The sequence below is a fragment of the Camellia sinensis genome, chromosome 5 (genome assembly GCF_055761805.1).
Source record: "Camellia sinensis isolate YWXY chromosome 5, ASM5576180v1, whole genome shotgun sequence".
Taxonomy (NCBI): domain Eukaryota; kingdom Viridiplantae; phylum Streptophyta; class Magnoliopsida; order Ericales; family Theaceae; genus Camellia; species Camellia sinensis.
In genome coordinates, this window is record NC_138965.1 from 18884753 (window position 1) to 18898623 (window position 13871).

The 13871-nt window shown below is 32.8% G+C and overlaps 1 protein-coding gene across 1 annotated transcript; it reads right to left on the reverse strand.

The window, feature by feature from the left end:
* Nucleotides 1-9815: 9815 nt before the first annotated feature.
* LOC114280650 (spermidine hydroxycinnamoyl transferase) lies at nucleotides 9816-11204 on the reverse strand. The gene has a single exon (XM_028223024.2). It carries the CDS (start codon nucleotides 11202-11204, stop codon nucleotides 9816-9818), a length of 1389 nt encoding a protein of 462 aa, XP_028078825.2.
* Between the last annotated feature and the right edge of the window lie 2667 nt (nucleotides 11205-13871).

Below are 13871 nucleotides of genomic sequence, written 5' to 3' on the forward strand. Positions count from 1 at the left end.
CAAAAAATGTGGGGATATTTATTAATAAATTCCATCTCACAAACAATTACTCCAATTAGTCCCGAGTTTTTTTTATTAATCTGTTAAGTCCTATTAGTGGAGAGTTTCTTTCCGTGTGGTTCTATTTCTTATTTTGCTAGTGTTTTGATGGACAGTTATACCCTTTTATTAATGTGACAAGTATGATATTATATTCTAATGTGGCTGATATTAATGTGATACTCCAACAATGTGACACTCCAAAAAAATTAAATACTCTTTAGTGTATTTTTTCTAAATGTGACAATGTGGCGCGTATGATGTGACACTCCAAAACTTTTACTCGAAAAAAATAAAATAAAAACTCTTTAGTGCACTTTTTCATAATGTGACAACATGGCAGGATGATGTGACACTTCAAAAAAAATAAAAACTCTTTAGTGTATTTTTTCCTAATGTAACAACGCGGTGGGTATAACGTGACACTTAAAAAAAAAAATAAAAACTCCTTAGTGTACTTTTCTCAAATGTGACAATGTGACGATTATGATGTGACATTAATATTATAAAAAAATTTAAAATTTTCTTAGTGTACTTTTTTAAATGTGATACGTAACACTCTAACGTGGCGGGTATAATGTGACACTCTAAAAAAATTAAAAATTCTTTAGTGTACTTTTTTCAAATGTGACACTCTAACATGATAGGTATGACATGACACTAAAAAATTCTTTAGTGTACTTTTTCCAAATGTGACACTCCAATGTGGTGGGCAAATGAGTCATTACACATCCAAAAAGACTAAATGGATCATAAGAAAAATATGGGACTATATGGATTATAAGTTCAAAATATGAGATTTATTAGTCAATCTCCCAAAAATGTATTGAATTTTCGTATTTTTTTAATATATTTTTTGTATTTATTTTTAAAGACTTTTTTTCACAAATATTATACTTTTTAAGTGTATTTATGTTAGATTTGTTTAAAAATTAAAAAAATTGTTTAAAATATTAAAAAAATTCAGTGAAAACAAAAAAATACGAAAAATGAAAAAGTAAAATTTTTTGAAAAGTAAATTATGAAAAATAAAACCAAACAGAGTGAATTGTACTCAAGATCTTGGGATTTACATTTTGTCCCACATCCTTTAGTATAAAAGTTATGTATCATATTATTCTATCATCTTACATTCTTTTTTTATTTTCTATGTAATTTTTTTTTTATAATCTTATTAGAAATTACTTCTATACTATTTGAATTTTTGTATGTGTATATATATAGTTTATATATCCTATTATACATACATGTACATTTGTATATATGGTGAAAAAAATAATTTGTCTTTGATTCTTCTGATAATGAAATCTTGGTTCCATCTTTGTTTTCATCAATCAATAGTTAACAAGTTGACGAAAATTATCACATGAGTTAAACTTGACATTTTTTCATTTTGTTAGTTTCCTTACACTTTTATCAAAATTTATTTTAGTTCTTACACTTTTATTAAAATCTCATTTTAGTCTCTCTACTTTTGATTTTCGTTAATTTCATTAACAATAAGTGGACGAAAGTGTGACAGTACAACTTACAATTAAATAATAAGAAATGGACTATCCAGAAAAGTAAATCAATGGACTTATTGTCGGTGTGACTCGCATTCCATTAACTTTAAATTTATATCATACATCTAATTTTTAAAATAAATTTCAGAATAAAAATTCTTGATAAATAACATTAAGCTTGTTTGGTTTTGGTTTCTAGAAAACTCTTTTTAGAAATTTCTACTTTCTTTTTTTTTTTATTATTATTTTTTTGTTTTCAATGAATTTTTTTAATATTTTAAGATTTTTTTTTTAAATTTTTAGACACACCTAACATAAACACTTAAAAATAATAATATTTGTGAAAAAAATCTTTAAAAAATTCACTAAATACCAAAACTACAAAAATAAATAAATAAATAATTCGGTACATTTTTGGATTTTTATGTATTTATTAATTTTTAAAAATAGTTTTTTACAAATATTTTACTATTTAGATACATCTAAGTAAGGTGCATCTAAAAAAGTAAAAAATTCCTTGAAGTTTTAAAAATATTCACTAAAAAAAAAACACGAAAAATATAAAACTCAATTTCCAGAAAATTGAATTCAGAAAACTGAAACCAAACAGACTGATTTTTTTTTTTTGTGTGTCTCCAATGAATAAGCTAATTAAGCACAATTACGTGTTATAGTCACATAAAATAGCAAAAATATGAGGATATTGTTCTTAACAAACAAGCATCGACTACATATAGATTACTATTTTTTCATTATTTGCCCTTTTTATATGACTATTAAAAAATAGATTGCTGTACAGGGAGCAAATATTCAAGCAAGCCCGTATTCTTTTCTTCCAAGCACTTGTCTGTCCGATCGACCTGCGAGCACAACAGCGGTGAGCTACCCGGCGGTGTGTGGCCGAAAAATCCCTCCGACGATCAAGTTAGCGCGCGCATACACACAGGGATAGATAAAGAGGAGAGAGTTGAGTGTAAGTGTATATCTCACCAAATATTCATCTGTCTAGACATGGGGGGCGCAGACTCGCTTATATACCTTCTGCGCCCCAAATCTACTCTCATTAGTCTCTCGACACGTGGTGCTGCTATCCCATCTGTCAGCACAAATCTAGCTGATCATCGCCTAATCAAACTGCTAGCCCACACTACCGAGATCTCGACAACTGGGCTGCATCATCTCGGCTGCCAACGGCCGTGTCGCACAACAAGCTAGAGTGCTCCGCTCGCCGAGCTCAACGACGACCGAGCTCGGTTACATTCCGACATAGCCGAGCTGAAACTGGTCGAGTTGATAAACCGAAGACCTTTCCAGCCGAGCTGGAAGCGCGAACCATGGGAACAGGACCGACTTCCATTATCTCGGCCAAATTACCCAATTAGCTCAGTTCCCACACAAACAAGCCAAGTAGCTTGGTCCTAGCATGGTCCTGGGCCATTACCGAGCACAACCCTCACCGGCTAAGCCCAAGCTACCACGACCCACAACATGTTCGGCCCATAATCTGCCCGGTCATTACCACGGCTCAATCCAGCTCATAAATTTCCCTCTAAATTAACATTTTGTTTTTGTTTTTGTGTATTTTTCAATAATGACATACAAAGTTACAAGCATAAAAAAGTAAATATAAAATTTATACATAATAATGTGATAAACTGAAGTGTGGGAGCTAGAAAAAAATAAATACTAGCTTATTGGACCTAACCTAAACAGGGCTTAAAATGGGTCCAATCCAAACAAATATCACACCCCTCCCCATCTATATAAAGGGGGGGCATCCCAAGAGTAAGGTATGTCATCTCTCTCCACACTACACACAACACTTTTCATTTCTATACCTTCATTTTTTCAATCAAGTGACTGACTTCACCATTGGAGTGTCTCCGGCCGGCAACACCGGTTGGGTGGCGCCAATCCTGCTCATCTTTGCAGGTCTACAGGGACAAAATTCATCTCTTCGTTGGATCTTTTGTAACAGCCCAAACTCGCCCCTATGGATTTAGTACCGTAACCGGCCAGTAATCCAAGATTACCAAAGGCCTGCTTAACAGTCAGACAATAATACAGAGTACAGGGGCATGGCGGAAGCCAAAACAGTAAATAAACAGTGTCCAATGAGCTGTGACAGTCTGTATGCAAAAAAAATTTTCATGCGTATATACATCAACAATACAGAACAGTATGTACAACATTTACAATCGATCAGAACAGAGACCTAATCCCTGTTAAACAGTACAGTATAGTGCTATCAGTCTATACAACATTACAAAACAGATACAGAGATAGACGGGGGAAATTAAAACACCCCTAGCCATAGCTTGGCAGGCTCGGAACCTCGTAGTGAGCCACAGTGGTTGGCTTGACAAAAAGGGAGTCTAACCCACGTTCCTAGCTCCGGTCTGGTGCATGTACACCTACATATACATATATAAACAGTGAGCTAAAGCCCAATGAATAACATAATGCGTAAAGAGGTTAAGAATGAATGTCCTTACAGTATTGAAAACAATCATTTCAATTAGTATATCAGTTATTCAGTCATTACAGTTATATGTGGTACATCCATTAGCATAGCAGTACAGTAAACAGTAGGTCTTAAGAGACCGAACAATCAATGATGGCCATTATAACAGTAAACAGAAGTTCCAAGATAGGAACTGACAGAGATCTCTGTAACAATAACAGTAACAGTAAATAGTAGTTGCTATGGATGCTACAATACAGTTCAGAATAGAGGACATACATTCGTTCAGTTAACAGTAACAGTTCAAAAAGCAGTTCAGTTAACAGTCAGAAAATATTCATCTTTGAACATATCTTTACACAGTTGTTACTCACAGAGTTCTGGGCTACAGTTAAGCTAGAGCGCATCTCCAGTTGCCAACCCTACACAGTTTACAGGACGAACACACACTAAGCTACACAGTTGGGAAAGATAATAACTTAATCCCTAATTTGCCTCGGTGTGTTCTACATCTATATCCTCATTAAGATGCCTTAAACTAGGCCTAAGAATGCCTAGGATGAAATGAGGATGCAAATATGCACTTTAAAACATTTTTCAGAAAACAGAGGTCCCGCTCGAGCGTAGGTTTCCCCGCTCGAGCGTACATGCAGACAAAGGTATCCGCTCGAGCGTATACTTTTCCGCTCGAGCGTTCACTTTTCCGCTCGAGCGTTCTGTAAAACAGGGCAAAAGTACTTGATAGGTGAAAATCACGCTCGATAGGCGCTCAATAGCCGCTCGAGCGTAATACACAAGGTCCCGCTTGAGCGTCAATTATTCCCCTCGAGCGGATGTCAAAACAGTGCAAAGTACTGGGAGCACGAATTTCCCGCTCGAGCGCCACTTTCCCCGCTCGAGCGGAAGTTCAAAATCTGGAATTTCCAGATTTGAACTTCCAAGCTCAAAACCGAGTTCAAATGCACAAATTTCGATCCTCTTGGGCCAATTTTCCAGAAAACATTCCAAAACTCATAATTTAACATGATTCCAAAGCTCAATTGTAAAATCAAAGCCCAAGGGTGTTTCAAACACTCAATTTCAAACCAATTTTCATGAACATAATGAACATGCAAACATGCATGAATTTAAATCAATTCAAAACTTCAATACATGCTGATGAGCCGATTCTTTTCAAAACAAGATGAAATCATGGACTTAAACATAATTATGAGCATGCATGTAACATTTTGCCATGAAAACAACTTAAAACTCAACAATACAAACATGCATGCAAGATTAGAGCTACAACTCAACATGCTAGAACTAATTTATGACTTAGCTCTTCAATTTGGCAAGAACCATGCAAGAATCAATTTAAAGACACAATTAAGAGGGTAAATTCCCTACCTAGGTCCTCAAATACAAGGTGAGGAAGCTTAATTTGCAACCTATATTCCAATTCTTCAAGCCAATGCACAAAGTCAAGTTGAATTCACTCCAAACCTCTCACTCTCCTCTCTTGATCGGTTATGAACATCAAAAGGGCTGAACAAATTTTTTGTAATGCCTAAGAATGAGCCTCTAAAGTGTCAAATAAGTGGCCCACTAGATGGCACTAAGGTAATTAAGTCAAATTATGTAATTAGCTTATTTTAATCTATTTTAATTATACTAAACCAATTTCAGATAAATATACCAAAAAATCACATTAATTCTACTGATCTTAAGACACTAATCAATTTCAGATTCGGCCGCCGATAAGGCCTTTAATTAGCAGTTTAAAACATAGAATGTGAATAGATAATCAAACAGCCAACAGATACATAATGCATTTAAACAGATACAGTCAATCAATCAGTTTCCAATTTCAGTCTGTCTGTTCAGTATTTCAGTTGATTCAATTACTTATCGTAATCAGTCTCGGTTTAGCAATCAGTAGTTTATCGGTAAACAGGGGTGAGGGTTATTACATCTTTACAATCCATGTGAGAGGATTTTCCTAGTCTCACATGAAGTATTGACCTTTCAAACCAAAAAATCATCAAGATACCTTATCAAACAAAAAATATTACTATCATCTTTTTCTAATTGAGTATTCTTTATTTAAAAAAAAAAAAAAAACTATTTTATATGAATGTTGTAGTTGTGTTTAGAGTCTCTCATATGAATTTTGATAAAACTTGAGTTAGAAATCTTGTTTTTTGTTATTTTTTACACGACTTTTTGTCTAATTCTTATGTTTCAAACCGTTTGGAGTTTTCTTACAAAATTTGTCGAGCATCTTAGACATCATTTGATTGTAGCTTAAAGGCAATTTATATTAACTGAAAAAAAAAGATAATTTTGGTTCTTTTAATAAAAAAAATTAACTTTTTTGACTATTTCACTCATGCTAAAAAGCCCACTTTAGCAATTTAATAGATCTTTAAAATTTCTTAGAGGTACTAAATACAACTCCATAAATGAGCAAAATGAATGTTGCATTAATGATAAAGATCTCTAGGAAACCACTAAAAAAAGATGGAACAAGTGGGAGAATTTGAATGAATTCTGCTTTTATTTCTCTCGTATAAAGTATTGAGTTACTTATATTACGGTCTTAGGCAGTCGACCTATGTTTACAGGCGTAAGCGTAAAGGTGTGATTAGTTCCACAAATCTCACGGCATTGACCAAAGTAAACTAATTTTTATGGGATAGAATGGCAGGGATTAAAGTGAAGAGGAAGTGAGAATTCATGTTATCTCTCCACTTAGAAGACGCATGATGGTAATTGTCTACAAATTTTAGCAAATTCTTTGGGGCCTTGATATCCGCCATAGGAGAATTATAAAAGAATATAAAAAATAAAAATAAAAACTCATTCCAAGCAATGTTATCTGCTGTCCCAATAAAATTAAAGTCATCTCGTCCCCTCGAATATTTATCGCAGAAGCTCATTTCCCTACAATAACGGGCACAATACTTCCTTAGGAGCAGCACAAAAGCTTTCCGACAAACAAATAAAACTTTTTAGCATTAATTTTTTATAATCTTTATTTTTAGTAAATAAACTAATTTTATAGCTATTCTTCAAAAAAATTTGAAAAATGCAAAACTATTTGAATTTTTTCGTACATAATTTACTACAAAAATGATGTGATAGTATCATCCTTATAAATTATAATAAAAATAATAGACATTATTTTCAAATAAAAATTTCACAATCTATCACATTATTCTATATAATATTACTGTAAATTTTTTCAATTTGTAATCACATCAGAAGGAGTTTATTAATTATTTTTTCAAAAAAATATTGATTTTATTTGAATTTTTTTCTTCTTCTATTTTAGATAGTGTGATTTGAGTTGAGTGATCACCCCACACGGTGGGGGATTCTATTTGAACCCAAAATATGCCTTAGTACGTCCAGTTTAAATTCATAAATTTTAATTCATATTATATTCTAATATGAATTTACTAATAAAGATAACACATATTAAACCCTAATTTTTTTTTTCTCATAGTACACCCTAATCAGTTATTCTTGTTCAAATCTCTGTATCTTCTATCCTGTGATCAAAGTTATTTCTTCTTCTTTTTCTTCTTCTCCATCCTCCCTCCAAAACTCAAATCTACCCTACCAAAACTCACCATCATCATCAGCATCATTGTTTTTTATTATTTTGAAACTCTAAATCCTAGAAGAAAGTTTACACAAAATCAAATAATGGATGAGAGTAATAATCATAATAATTTTTTGAAACAATCCATAAAATAGGAGGTAAGTATTGTAAAGTACCATCAATTATTTTCTATATCATTTTTTGACAAAACTTAAAGGCCTCAGTAGTTAGATTAACAATAACATATTATTGAAATTATTTTTATTTTGTCATTTAAATAGTATATTATTTGAGAATTACTATTTTTTGTTAGTACTTGATACTTATGTACATATAAGTTTAGTTTTTACTTTTCCACGAGCATTCTTGTGGATAATTTATAATGTAAATTTTTTTTTTCTATATTGAAAAATTTTATAATGCTTATGTACTTATAAGTTTTTTTTTCTTATATTTGAGAATTATTTTATGTATTGAAAAGTTTTTAAAATAATTTAATTTTTTTAGTTTGTTTATTATTTATTATTTGGATTTTTTTTATTCAAATTTATTATTTGGGTTTATCTTAAAGGCAATTCAAAAAAAATAATAGAGTGTAATGAGAGTAAAATAAAATTTTAAATAATTAAATAATATATAATTAAAAATTAAAAGTATTTTATTTATTTATTTATTTATTTTTGGGGGTATAAATAGAATCCCCCCACATGGCGGAGCTAAATCAATGGGCGAAATGATTAATGTTTTACACGTCTCTTAGAAATTAATGGCTAAATGATTAACGCTTTACGAGGCTTTTGAGTGGTGTTCTGGAAAGTTAATAAAAAGTTAATTTTTTGAATTTTTAATTTTTTTAGTGGCTTTTTTGACAAAAAGTTGAGTTTTTTTGGATAAAAAAATTAATTTTTTTTGCTAAAAAAGTTAAAAAGTCAAAAAGTTGACTTTTTTACCTCTTCCCAAAACGCCCTTGACTTTGGTTCTTTTGCTAGCTTTAAGCTGAAGGGCTGTTTGGGAAATTTGGTCAAAAATTAGTTTTTTATTTTTAATTTATTTTGAGTTATATTATCTATTAATTTTTTTACATATTTTTTATAAAAAATAAAATAAAATCAAAAATTCTCAAAACAAGTCAAAAAGTTTGTTTATTGGTTAAAAGATGGGAGAAAAAAAATCTAGGTTGAATATTTCTTTTTCAGATTAATGGTAAATTATGTAAATTTTCCTTAAAAAATTAGCTTTTTAATAATTCTATTTAAAAAAATAATGTTAAAAAAAAGTTTGTTTGATATTTTTTCTGGGTTTTACTAATGATTTTTTTAAGGTTAATGTAGTTTTTTTTTTTTAATGAAAAATATATTGCCAAATAAACTAAATTCTTTTTTAGTAAAATAATTCTTTTTAATCAATAAATGGGCAACTTATCCCGGCTATGGTCAGTCCAACAGACCTATAGTTCAGTGCCAACTTGATATTGGCCTTCCATGACTGAATTTGAGCAGCACCCAAATTGATTGCCTGAATTACCCAACTTAGGGTCTGTACAAACCCGGTTTGACCTAGTACAACCTAGCTCACTTTGCCCAATAGGTCTATAATTCATCTTATTAATTTCAAGAACCACAAAAATTAAAAATTAAAAAAATCTTATTAATTAAGGTTGCAATTTTTTTTTTAATTTTTTTTTCAAACTCTCAATTTTAAAAATATAATCAGAATTTTAGTATCTTTATATCGGATATTCTACAAGCTATGTGGTGATTTCTTGGCTCGTTAAAAGTTCATTCGAGATCAACTAGTTAGGTAAACAAGTCAAGTTTTAACACAATTGTAGATCAATAAGTTTTCAATTAAGGCTTAAACAACTCGTCTCAATAAACTTATATGTATTATAAAAAAGTAAGCTACTCAAAGTCGACTCGTGTTCAGTTCGTTAAAAATTCATTTGAGATCAACTCGTTATGTAAACAAGTAAAATTTAAACACAATTTTAAATTTATTTAGTTATCATATTATACTTGAATAACCTATTACTCGCTTTAACTCGGATGATTTTTAACCCTATTTTGGATTTTGATTTTTTTATTTTTTTGGGTTATTAACCATTGGTTGCTTACTAGATCTTCGCATCTTTATTTATTCATTTTGGCGTACTCAACATTACATCAATAGTACTCTTCCTGTAATCTCCAAACCCGTATTCTTTGCTGCTGATCAATTTCTAGACAATGTCTTCATAAAAGAACTTCTTAAAAGCATCCATGCGATCCACTTGAAGACACAATGCAACAACCAACGATCCATCCTCATTGTGACTTGGTAGTAACAAAGTGTCACCATCAAAATCATGATTTCCTGGACCCATGTAGATTTCCTTTCCCCAACCAAAATCTACCCCATACATTGGCAAGCTCATCCAACTTGTCACTCCAAGATTTGGGTTTCCATAAAAGAAAGGCTTACTCTCTTGGTCTAGTGCATGTAGATATTGAAACTTAGACAAGTCTGTTTGGTTCTTGAGAAAATTAATGGCTGAGTTGAGGTACTCATCAGTCACTTTCTCAATTGCTTCTCTTATTCTACTTGAAGCATAACCTAATGGTCTTGATAGTAGCTCACCCGAGTAGGCAGTCACAACCACATCTACAGTTGCATTGCCAAAGTACTTTTGTGGCAACGGTGGTTTCTTGCAACGACTGCGCGAATCAACGCACACACCTAATGATGTCGGTTGCTCACTTTTGTGCCCGCGTGCCTTGCATGCGCATCTCCATATGTGTCCAGTGATCGACTCATAACGAGTGTAAGCACGACAAATAGTACTAGTAGTAGTACTACTAGTCCAGTTCCACCCTTCATTAGCCTTATCCTTGATTCTCTCAACTTGGGTTTTTGTCAGTTTCAACATCGCTGTCGTGGTTTTCTTCTCTCTTTCTTCTTCGCTGCTTGTTTTCCCAATCAAAAGTGGCGGTTGATTGAACTGGGCATGATCAAAATGTGATTTTGGTGTTGGATCAACAGCTCGCAGATCCTCCAACACCTTTCGATCAAGGAATGGTGATGCAGATATTGGTTCGCCTCGAGCAAGCCTAGCCCACTCGGACATGAAATGAAGAGCACTTTGCCCATCAACAACCGCATGTGATATTGTCATGCCGAGGCTAATGCCTCCACAACTAAACTTTGTTAGTTGCACAATTAGTAATGGCAATTCATGGATAGGGGTGCTCTTGTAGTTAACACAAGGGATAAGACAGTCAAACTCGGGGGACGGAGAAAAGTCGCCAAAATCATCTAGCTTGGATTCGGAGTCAGCTTCAATGAGCTCAACACCCATGGCATTGCAATCGAGCACTAGACGGCCTCCACCTATGGAACTCAAACGACCGGCTAAGGGATAAAAATGCACCAATGCCAAGCTCAATGAATCTCTTAGTGTTTTTATGATCTTGTAAGTTGGAGTGAGCCACTCTTTTGGGGTTTTGTAGAAGTAGATAGTTGGTACATGAGTTATGATACCTATTTGATCCCATTCTGATAAGGGAAGACAACCATTTTGTGTTGGCTTTGCTGGTTTAACCAAGCAAGAATCTCTCAAGCTCACAACCATTTTTGTTGACAGAGAGAGGAAATGGTTAAAGTTCAATTCCAAATTAAGCGTATTTAAAAGGTTTGTAGTATACATGAAATGGAACCACACTTGGCACATGAGCTCATTTTCAGGTAACAAACTTAATTGATAAAGGAAACTAGTTGTTTTCAAAGATGTTCCATATTGTTGCTTGAAATGAGCTCCTCATGAATCTTGTGGTTCCTCAAAAAGTGAAGAATTCCAGTTGTGGCAGTTGTACTACAGAGTTGCATGTGTTTTAAGGGTGGAAAAATGTTAGGGAAAACTCGAAAATTATTCGCAATAGTTCATTAAAATTTAAAATTAATTATCTAAATTATTATATTAATTTAAGTTTTAAAATTTTCACATCCAGTAATTTTGAATATGTAATGGATATGTGCTTTTTTTTTTTTTTTTTTTTTTAGGTGAATAATGGATATTGTTTATATATTTATGGGCAAACTTCACTTTTCCCCCTATGATTTAGGCCATAATCGAATTACCCCTTTTACTTTCAAATATAACCACATAACCCCCATATGGTTGATGGAGTAATGTGCACCGTTAGTTTTTCTGTGTTTTCTGACCAGCTATGTAGTGCACGCGAGAGTGGTGCGAGTGGGCATGAACTGATGATGTTTCCTCGCAATGAAAAGACGAAAATGCCCCTAGGGTTAAACATAAAAGCTTAGCTTGCTTTTTATATTGCTTCGTTGCTTTATATGTTGAGTTGCGGGTAGTCTACCCAAAGAAAATGTCATCTTCAAGCATTGGAGGTGGAGAAGGACATATGTTGACGTTCATGAGCAAGAAATGCCTTTGTGGGAGAAAAACAGCCATTAGAATTGTGGAGTCTGGGAAGCCTTCAAAAGGTAGGTTGTATATGTTTGTGAAAATGCGGGTTTTGAGGGTTGTGATTTCTGGGCTTGGTGCAACCCAGTTGGATATGCTCCCATCTATGGAAGAGATGAGATTAATGATGAGAAGCCAAGAGTTTTGGAATGTGTGCAATTTAATGGAAGACTAATGAAGCTGGAGATGAAGATGGAGGCACTGACCATGATGATGAAGATATTGATGATGGTTTTGCTTATGTATTTCATTTCTACTATGTTAATGTTCAGTATGAAATGAATTTGCAAGAATTTGTAAGGTGCTTTATGTACTTGATGTATGTTTGAAAGAAATGAAATTATGTTTATGAAACTTGTGATTTTTGTATGTTTTTTTTTACTGCAACATGAAAATAAATTTAATTTTTTTTTCTGCAACATGATTTTTGTATGAATTTTTTTACTGCAACATTGAAAATTATTCTAACAAATTCATAATTTGTTTTACTGGAAAAAAATTCTTACAAATTCTTAATTGGGAAAAAAAACCCTGCTAAGTTTAATTGAAAAAAAATCAACAAACAAAAGTATGCTGACAATGCTATTCAATCCTGCTGAGCTTAATTTCTTTTACTGCATTCCAATGCAAAATATACAACCAACATTTCCATCACAAACAATGCTATTCAATACCAAAAAAAAATTAATTGAGATTCACAATGCTATTCAATACCAATCCATTTACAGAAGTATTCTGACAATGCTATTAAATACCAATCCATTTACAGAAGTATGCTACATTTGAAAACCATTTTAAAAAATCATAACTCTAAATACAAAACATAGCTTAAATACAAAAACCACAACTCCAAATACAAAACATAACTCTATATACAAAAACCATAACTATAAGTATTGTTTCATTACAAAAACCATAACTATAAGTATAGTCTACTTTGATCCAGTTGTCAGTTCTTTGTGCAGTCTCCTTGCTTTGATTGTTTCTAGTGCAGAAGTTACTGAAACAGCGTGCCCTCTGATTGTAGCATTTACTCTAGTTCTTCCAACATTGACTCCAGATTCAGATGCATTAATTGGTCCTCTACCTCTACCCCTTCCACCAACTGTGATTTTAGGTCCTTTGGAAGGACCACTTGATGCTTTTTCACCATGGGTTGGTAGTTTTGTGGGCTGCAACAACATTTTCAATTAACAAACTGAAAAGTTACAAAATTAAAAAGTTGGTTATATAAACAAGTGAGTTACCTGAGTGGATGACCTAGTACTCTTCCTCTTCAGTCTAATAGAAACAGTACTCATTGGTGGCTGAGATGCTGCTTGGCCTCCTCTTCTAGTTTGGATGTTACTAGACATTTGAGGCAAAAAAATTTCCAGTTAGATTCCTACTTGAAGTTACAAGTGAACATTAAAAGTTGGTTACCTCATTTGATGGGATGTTTGTTGATGGAGTAGGAGTAAGAGTAGGAGCATGAGTAGGAGTTAATGCAGGTTGAGATGATTTCCCAGTAGTACATATCTACTGCAATAAACAAATTAAGTTACAATAAATTAAGTATACAACAAATAAATAACAACATGTGTACAATAAATGAATGCATACCAATTTGGGCTTAGAATACAGTTTGTTCTTGCATAACCTCTTATTGTGCCCCTTCTACAGACACTTAGCGCATGTGACATTGATGTTCTTCGTTGATACCTTGTGTGGATTTCTTGGCTCATCTACTTGTCTATTTCTTAACTTCTTTGGTTTGCTTGCTAATTTCTTTGCTTCTGGTGGATTCAATTTCTGGCCACATTCCTCATGCTC